Source organism: Lactuca serriola, chromosome 1, assembly GCF_051521515.1.
Source record: "Lactuca serriola cultivar US96UC23 chromosome 1, Lser_US96UC23_V15, whole genome shotgun sequence".
NCBI lineage: Eukaryota > Viridiplantae > Streptophyta > Magnoliopsida > Asterales > Asteraceae > Lactuca > Lactuca serriola.
The window spans coordinates 39330605-39340814 of NC_136408.1; the positions used below are offsets into that span (position 1 = coordinate 39330605).

Consider the following 10210-nt stretch of genomic DNA (forward strand, 5'->3'; position numbering starts at 1 on the left):
CTTATGGTGTGAAGAAAATATGAAGCATTCATCCTTTACGTATAGAGGTTTGATCATAGAGTAAACCCTAGGTTTCGTCCGTATCTTTCGCGCACGAGATCCGTTTTCTATGTTATATATATATCCACGCGTTGGTATTTACAAGTACTACAACTTTCATTTAGACACCGTTGGCTAATTCTCATTTTATCTCCGATTTATAAAACTGTATCGAATTTATCGCGCTCGAAGAGTAGGGACTAAGTTTCGTCCATATCTTTAACATACGAACTCTATTATTGACGTTCTTTATATCCAAGTGTTGGTATTTACGAGTACTACAAATTTCATTTAGACCTCGTCGGCTAATTCTCATTATATCTCAAATTTACAAAACTGTATCGAATTCGCCGAGCTGGAAGAGTAGGGACTAAGTTTCGTCCATATCTTTCGCATACGAGCTCTGTTTTCGATTGTATTTTTATCGTCGAACTCCTATTAACGATATATTCATTTCTCATTTAGATTATTTTGGCTAAAAATTGACCGATCTAAAATTCGAATTCTGGGCTGCATACGGCTATGCCAAATCTTAAAAAAATTATAACTTCCTTATACGAAGTCAGATTTGGACGTTCTTTTCATGCACGCTCTCTTTTTAACGTATACTACAACTTTCATTTAGATTTCTAAGGCTAAAAAGTATTTTATCGTAAATTCACTTTTTACGATTCCCTGTGTTGTTTCGGTTTTGCCGCAAAACTTCGACATGTCATAACTTCTTCATTATAATTTGTGTTTCAATGTTCTTTATATGTATGAAATCCTTGTGACATATACTATAATTTTAGTTAAGATTATTTATCCTAAATAATCTTCTATCAAAAAGTCATTATTGACGTTTATTGTCTCTAAATTGACTAGCCCGAATCTGCGGGCGTTACAATACATATCCGTCAACTCAAGGCTGTATCGAGTATATTTCACCCCTGATTTTATTTCCACTCAAATAACAGCTCAAGGTTGTATCGGTTTATTTCACCCTTGAGTCTATTTCAACTCAATCTGTATTTTTTAACCGTACGGGTCTATTTCACCCCCGAGTCTATTTCACCCCCACGTACATATATCAAACAGACATACGTGCTTACAACAAGAGTCACAAAGACAACAAGCACATACGACCCTAGTATCCTACAATATAATTCTAAGGGGTGTCTTAATCAATAAAGTCGTCAACTTGATGCCTTTTCATGGCTCCAAGGAACCCAAAACCTAAATGTAGTCTACTATATTCACAAAGAGGTCAACAACTCATTCATGGTTGGTCCACACCCATCAAGATTCAAACTTTATGAACAAGGGACCTCAAAACATCAAAATGGAGAACCTAACACTTATATAGTGGCATTTACTCCCAAGAATCAACTCGTGGGACCAATAAACGAAAAACCCACTCCCAAGCAAGTCTAACAAACGAACCACCAAGTTTGAGACTTTTTACCTCTATAATATGAAACAAGGAAAACCAAGCTATGATCTACAAGATCTAAGCAATCCAACTCTTCTCCTATGAGTTCTCCCTTCTCTAGTGGAGCTAGGGTTTAGAAATCACAGGTTGAGGGGGATGAAGGATGAATAAGGGAGGATTTCCACGAGTTAAGATGTTTAAATAAGGCCTAAACCCTAAAAATTAGGGTTTGAGTCTGGTGGTCGTATGCCAAGCGTACCAGGCTAGTCATCCACGATCACATGAGCCAGTACGACCATCGTACCAAACTAGACCCATATTCTTCCTATATTCCGAAAGCCATAACTTATTCTTCCCGACTTTGATTTCGACGTCGTTTATATGCTCGGAAAGGTAATGAGAAGCCTTACACTCCTATCAACTCTCGTTTTCCTCAAAACATTCCGAGCTTAAATCCTTAATTCATGAAAGGTCCGAACCATCACTTTTACCATTATACCCTTAGGCTCCAAAGCACAAACCGAGCTGTTGGATCATATAATCTACATTACCCACATCCATATGGATCTAAACCTCTATTTACTCAAAGCCCAAAGCCTTATGATAATTGATCTTCGGGTCACGACCCCGGATTAGGAAACGACTCGAAACAGGGTGTTACAATTTGATTACATATTCATTGAGCTACAAGCTCTAGAACATGGAGTATCATATTTGAATTGCTTTTGTTTCCACATTTTTCACAATTATCCGTCTCCTTTAAACTGCAACAACTCCTTCGTTTGAACTCATATTGGTATATTTTTTTCCAACATGTAATTTATTGTTTGTACTTTATTTTAGATTATAGAAAACACATTATTTTGTTACATATTGATCGAGTTACATGCCCGAGACCATAGGGTATCTAAGTTGAATTATTTTTTGTTTCAACATTATTTATTTGTACCAACTACATAAGCACGTGTACCAGTTCCAATTGGTATTTGACTAGTAAACGGGACTAGCACCGATATCAGTGTAGGTTAATCAATCCAATTATCGGTCATATCAAATCATCAATCCTGGCTTTGGTTCCAAACCAATTTTTAGTTGGTTATGTCTGTATGCTCACACCTAGTTATAACAGCCATATAGGGTTTTTTTCATTAAGTGATAATATACCATTCCATTACATCTTCTATTACTTCATACCAAACACTACTTAATATTATTATAGGACTTATTATTCAAGATTAATGAGCTCGAGTTCAAACATTAATAAAACATATGCATACACCTACATATATATACCAACCCGCCATAAGTTCTATATTATTAAGTTTATTTTGTAAAAATAGTTATCAAAATAATAGAGTCTCACATATCCACCCAACTCCACCCGGTCCACCCAAACCATCTTCATCTTCTTCGGCTATAATGTTTTTGCCGAAATTTGTAAATACGATGCATCTGATGTTTTGCTTCAAAGAAAATAATCAATTCCACAATACTCTTTCTCCTCTATTTTCGACTTAAATCAACTTATAAATCACCAAAACATATTTATAATGTATTCTTTGTGTCAAGAAACATAAATACACCATCCTCCTCCTCTATCCCATAAACATAAATCATGAAACCTATTAAATCTTGAAACCATAACACTTCAAACAAATTATCTTTTGATAACCAAATCAAGTTCAAAAATCCATTTGTTGTTTTGCTTCAAAAACAAGAAAATCAAATCAATTCTACGATACTCCTCTATTTCCAACTTAAATCTAATTTATATACCACATAACTCAAAAACATCCTTATGGTAACTTCGTTTTTGTTAAGAAACATAAATTGCAGAATGAAAATGAGAGGTTTGATATGCAAATTGAACCCAAAATAACCTCACCAAAAACATTTGAATCCAAAAAGTCTACAACCTAAAGATCTATTGGTCTAATTATGCCAAAGATTTGAAATTTAGGGATGAAGAGGTGTTTTTGGCGACAAGATGATATCCGAAAAATATTAAGGGGTCGACGGTGAAGCTTTTAAGTAGGCGATGATGGACTTTCAGTTGGGTACCGATAGAACTATGGCATTTCATATAGGTAACACATCTATATCCCATTTTCACTATAAAGCATTTCACTATTCAATTTCGATAGTGATTTCCGTAATGCTACCACATATTAAGCTTGATGAAAAACAGAAATGGTAGTAGTAACATGCTTTTTTATGGTAAAGACAAGATTATAGAAAATTGACTTTTTGTTTATCGGAAACAACCAAGGCAGCGACAAGATCTAGGGTTTAGTTGTTGGATGTTGAATTTCCAAAATTTGATGGTTTCAAAAGTGAGTGGATTTGGGGATTACAATTTGTATTTCAGAAATCAATGGTTTCAGAGTCATCATGGGTTCCATAACTTGATTTCGGTGGTTGCCGTGGTCACATTTAAAGTGGTTGTAGTTGTTGAACTTCAAGTCGTGGTTATCAATGGTTTTAAAGGGATGTTAGAGACAAAGAAAAAAGAATTGGGCCTTTGTTGTGGGCCATATTTCTTTTCTATTTAATCTACTCTAATAAATGAAGGGTTTTTTTTGCTATATGTCACACTCTCATTCAATTTGTCAAATGTCATTTTGTGGTTATTTTGATTTTTTTCCCAATGTCATTTTATGAGTTTTTCTATTTTATTAAATTCAACATAATATATTAATATAATAATTGCAATAAATGTAGTAATTAATAAATATCAATTTCATTAGTGAACTTACCTTTTAATTTCAAAATACCCAAATTAAAGCTCATTACTTTCTTTTGTTTATTTATTTAAATTTAAAAGATAAAAAAATATTTCAATTATAATAATTCATTATTTTTTATTTTCTTATAAATTTAAAGTTCTCAAATATTTTGACCTTTATATTTAATTTTTTTAAAAAAAAAATTAATTCATGTATTATATAGGTCTTAGATCATCCCCATTGGCAACCAAATGCTTGGTTGGTTGCCATATTTCAATTTAAAAAAATTAAAAAAATCCTTTAAAACCAACGACTAGGTTGCTCCACCAAACCTTAGTTGTCAATTTCATTTCTTTTTTTTATTTATTTATTTGTTATAACTCTATAGCACTTGAAGCATTATATTGTAATTAGTTTAATTTTATTTTTACTAAAAAAATAAACAAAACACACTATAATATGTAAAATAATTTTGTCTACAAATAAAGACCAATATTGATATATGTTAAGAGTTTTTTTTTGAATTTTTTTGAGTTGTCTATATAGTCTTAAAAACAGTAGAAAATTTTGGGTTATAATTTTAAAAAGATATAATATTTAGATTTTATAATATAATAAAAAATAATTATAAATAATATAAAAGTTTGGTTTGGGTTGGGTTGCTAATGGGTGTGAAAAGTTGGTTTAGTTTGATTGTGTAGGTGGAAGAGAGATAAATTATTTTTTTAATTGATAGTTGGGTTGATTTTGATTGTCAATGGGAATAGTCTTAGAACTAATTTATTAATAATAAAAAACAATAAATTAATTAAAATGAATACATAAGTGTACTATCATGTATGGGAGGGATACAATTCGTAACAAAGTCAAATCATAGAGATGATCCAAATTAAAAATAAAAATACCAACGAAATAAATAAATTAACCCAAACCAAATGGATGTTTTATGTAACTTATTCTTGGAATTAATAACTACATTTAGGGATTCGAAGAAATTTGGAAGGGTTGAAACGTTAATTATATTAAAAATAGTGTTTGGTTTGTAATATCAAATGAATTATCTTTTATTTTTTTTTTTTTGTATTTTTTTTATGTTTTATTAAAAAGACAAAAATATTAGATTTAATTTCATATGTTTTATTAAAAAGAGAAATATATCTTTCCTATCTTTTTTTTTAATCATGGTTCATCAAATCAAAATAAATTATTATCATCTCTCCTCAACTATCTCATACACACCAAACCAACCACCCTCATACAAACACTTATATCCATTGGCACACCCACTATCACACTAACACCTACACATGTATCCTTAGGTGTTTTTGTTAATGACTGCAGTCTGCGGATCACATCTGTAGACCTCTTCAGTAGAAGATGTGGACCAAACGTCTGCAGTCTGAAAAAAGAAGACTGTTTGTTTTTTTAACATCTGCGGGCTATTAAAATAAACTGAAATCTAAATAAACTGATTTTTTTAAACTTCAAAGTGATTTTTTAATATTTTTATGACTTTGTTATAAATAATCAACGAATCTATATCAACTTCTATGTATTATTGTATAAAAAATAAAAATAAAAATGATATAAATTAACGTATATATTTTATAAAAACCAACAACTTTGGTTGCAAAGTTATAAGTAAACATTATAATTAGTGATCAAAAAATTTGATACATAAATGGATGCAAATAAACTTTGATTTTTTCAATTAAATCCATTAAAAAAGTACCATAAATATTTTCTCGAGAAATTGACGATATTGTATTAAATAATGTTTTACAAAATTTGGCAAAAAAATATAAGAATATATTATGATTTTTTTGTCATATTTATATAAACAACTTCAACGACTATTATTATAATAAAGTTTTATTTATAAATTTGTCAAAAATATAAGGTTTGTATCGTCGAACGTTTTTTTAAGTTTTCTAATTTTTTTTTTCAAATTGTTCATCATTAATAAAGTTGGAAAAAATATAAATTTAAAAAAATAAAAATTAAACTTGAAAAAAATAAAGATATATATGTTTTTTTAGGTTAGAAGATGTATGAAGATGTTAGAAGACTCTGGTCCACGTCTGCATCAAGAAGAGGGCGCGCAGACATTTTTAGGTCTGCACTATTCAAAAAAACAAACAGTTTGTGAAGGCTAATGTCTGCGCGGCGCAGACAGAAGAGGTCACGCAGATCTACGGGCAAAAAACAAACACTACCTTAGTCTCACGCCTACAATAAAAAACCACACAGACGTCGAAGCTCACCCACACTCATGCGCATTCGCACATGTCTATGTCTATATGCCTACAAGCCGAACCAATTTTGTTATGATGGTGGCCCATATTTGCAATTGAGGACTAACACTCTAGGCTTTTATAAATCTATATATACAAGCAACCATAATTAGCTCATTATACCTGAATAGCTCCTTAAGGTAAAATTAGTTGGATGGACTTTCAAACGATTTAAATCATACATTAACTATCAACTTCAAAGTGCTTGACTAGTGAAATTATATATATATATATATATATATATATATATATATATATATATATATATATATATATATATATATATATATATATATCGTATTCGACCTTCAGACATGAGTAATGCTCGAATCTAATACGTCTTCAAACCAAGAGCATTACCAACCATACTTATGAGTTCAAAAAATATACATTATCTTCATAAAAAAATATATAAATTTCAAAATTTGGAATCTATTAAAGTCCACTTTTTTATATCAAAATAAAAATGGTGGTGGCCCGCCACAAAAGCAGACGATTCGGCGGTTATATGTCGCCGGTGGCACCAACTTCCTCATCATCAAGCTTCATACACACACTCTCGAATTCCGCCTCTTTTCTTATTTGATGCATTCATTCGAATTTTGAAATCATCAGTCGGTTTCAACAGAAAATGTTGTGCAGAGGAAGAAATTCAATAAGGTGTAGAAAAGCTGGATCGGTTCCGGTTTACCTGAATGTCTATGATCTTACCTCCATGAACGGATGTGCTTATTGGCTTGGCCTGGGCGCCTACCATTCCGGCGTTCAAGGTTTGATCTCAAATCTCGATGTTGTTAGTAGTTGATTTGATGAAGTAGGAGCTCCATATACATGTAGCTTAATTCGTAATGCTTAATTTTAGTTCATGGAGTTGAGTACGCATTTGGATCTCATGAACATGCGACAACTGGAATCTTCGAAGGTGAACCAAAACAATGCCAAGGATTCACGTTCAGAAAGCAGATTCTGATCGGATGGACGGAGATGAGTCTGCGGGAGATCCGGCGATTCATGAAAGAGCTCGCTCAGGAATACAAAGGAACTTCGTACAATCTCATTACCAGAAACTGCAATCATTTCTGTAATGATGCTTGTCTCCGACTCACCGGAAATCCTATACCGAGTTGGGTTAATCGTCTCGCCAGAATCGGTAACTTCAATTCACCAGTTTTACCTGTATCGATTCAACGATACTCATTCCTGACATTTTATAGGCGTTGTATTTACAGGTTTATTTTGCGATTGTATAATTCCGGCGAGTGTAAGGTCATGTAAAGTCGGAATAGAAGACAATCAGTCGTATAATGGAGACGAGATGAAGAAGAAACTGAGGAGTCGTTCAGGTAGGTCTACTTCATCTTCAAGATCAAGGTCTTCTGAAAAATCAACGTCGTTGGCTTCGATTCCGGTTGATTTGACCAGAAGCTTTGGAACAAGATCTATTCTTCCTCCATCTTCACTTTTTCTTCTAGATTCCCCGTCTTCTTCACCTTAATCTTATCAGAATCGAATGGCGTTTCTTACTAATCAATCTTGTTTTTTATTCTCTTTTGTTCTAAATTATGAATCGTTGTATCGCAATCCGAGAATCGCAAAAACGAATAAAGCTTTGTTTCAAGTTTCAACAACGGCCGATACCTATTTGGATTTCTTATTACATCAAATATCAAACGAATAAAATCCAAACAACAAATGAACGTTACGTCTTTACTCGTCGCCTACGAAATAATATACCATCAGATTATAAAAAAATAAAAAAATAAAAACTTTTTCTGAAATGAGTATAAAAGGTAACTATGAGTGTAACTATAACTATAAATTCAACAGGTAATCAACAAAAACAATTGTAATCTTAATTATATACTACATAAAAGAAAAAAGGAAATGACATCGATGGTAAGTCCGTAAGTGGTAACCTACAACTTTTTATCATGTTATTCCAATTCAAATTAAGTATAAAAGCGAGGTTAATATATCCGAGCTCAAACATATAATGACTTAACAATATATTTTGTCGGGTTTTTTTGAGTCCATTAGTATTATTCAAACTCGAATTAAAAACTCCTTTAAATGAAATTAGCTTTTATAAATATAGTAACATCGTCAACACCAGATCTAGCACAATTAGATCATATTGAGGTTTCATGATTATAATAGGAAATAATTCTTTAGCTCTTTTCTAAAAATTAAGAATAATTTGTTGGGTTTTTATGACCTCATATTAAATTTCCAATATAAAGAGAAGAAACAGTCAAACGAGATATTTGCCTTGAAAGACCCTCAGGTTATTATCCCACATATATATATATATATATATATATATATATATATATATATATATATATATATATATATATATATATATATATATATATATATGAAATACAAAGATAGGATTACATCATATTTGAATATTATCAATATCTATCTATACAACAAATCATAACTGACCATCTAATCTCGTATCCTCTATCTTTGACTTCTGCTTACATTCCCCCTCAATCTTAACCAATACAAGGTTAAGATTGTACTTGAGACGGTCTAGCATATGGCGAGTAATAGGCTTAGTCAAACCATCAACTATTTGATCATTAGTAGAAATAAAATGGACATCTAAAGCACCTATAGCCACCTTCTCTCTAACAAAATGAAAATCCACTTCTATATGTTTTGTTCTAGCATGAAAAACAGGATTAGCAGTTAAATAAGTGGCTCCAAGGTTGTCACACCACAACACCGGTGGTCGAGGCTGATGTACTCCTAGCTCCTTGAGTAAAGACTGTATCCAAACAACTTCTGCAGTACCATTCAGGAGTGCTTTATACTCAGCCTCAGTGCTTGACCGAGACACTGTAGGTTGTTTTTGTGAACTCCATGAGACTAAATTTGGACCCAAGAATATAGCAAATCCACCAGTTGACCGACGATAGTCCAAACAACCAGCCCAATCAGCATCCGTGAACACACTTAACAATGTAGACGAAGATTTTCGAATATTCAATCCTGTGTTGGTTGAGCCCTTGACATATCTCAAGATACGCTTGACAACATCCCAATGAATATCCGTTGGCTTGGACAGATACTGACAGACCTTGTTAACTGCAAAGGAAATATCCAGTCTAGTCAATGTAAGATATTGCAAACCACCTACCATACTTCGATACTTAAAAGCATCTGATTCATTAAGAAAAGTTCCACAATCACGAGAAAGCTTCTCTGTAGCAAACATGGGGGTTGAAACACTTTTACAATTCTCCATGTGGGCTCGATGGAGCAAGTCAGTGGCATACTTGTGTTGCATAAGAGTGATTCCCCCTGAATTGTGAACGAATTCAATCCCCAAGAAGTAATGCAAACGACCAAGATCTTTAATCGGAAAAGACTTAGACAAATTCATAATCAAATTATCGATCACCTGAGTAGATGTACCGGCAATGACAATATCATCCACGTACACAAGCATATAAATGGTGACGGTATCCTGATTGAAAATAAAGAGGGACGCGTCAGCTTTAGAAGAATGAAAACCTAGTTGATGAAGCTTATCACTAAGTCGGGAGAACCAAGCATAAGGCGACTGTTTCAAACAATAAATAGCTTTTTGAAGTTTACAAACAAAATGAGGATTATGAGGATCCTCAAAACCAAGAGGTTGCTGCATATACACCTCCTCCTTGAGAAAGCCATGAAGAAAAGAGTTGCTCACATCGATTTGTCTGAGATGCCAAACGCGAGAGACA

General features: G+C 32.5%; 1 protein-coding gene across 1 annotated transcript; it reads left to right on the forward strand.

The window, feature by feature from the left end:
• Positions 1-6996: 6996 nt before the first annotated feature.
• On the forward strand, positions 6997-8090 carry LOC145068105 (deSI-like protein At4g17486). Its single transcript, XM_079015091.1, has 3 exons — positions 6997-7240; positions 7333-7620; positions 7700-8090. Exons 1-3 carry the CDS (start codon positions 7102-7104, stop codon positions 7963-7965), a joined length of 693 nt encoding a protein of 230 aa, XP_078871217.1. The 5' UTR covers positions 6997-7101; the 3' UTR covers positions 7966-8090.
• The last annotated feature ends 2120 nt before the right edge of the window (positions 8091-10210 follow it).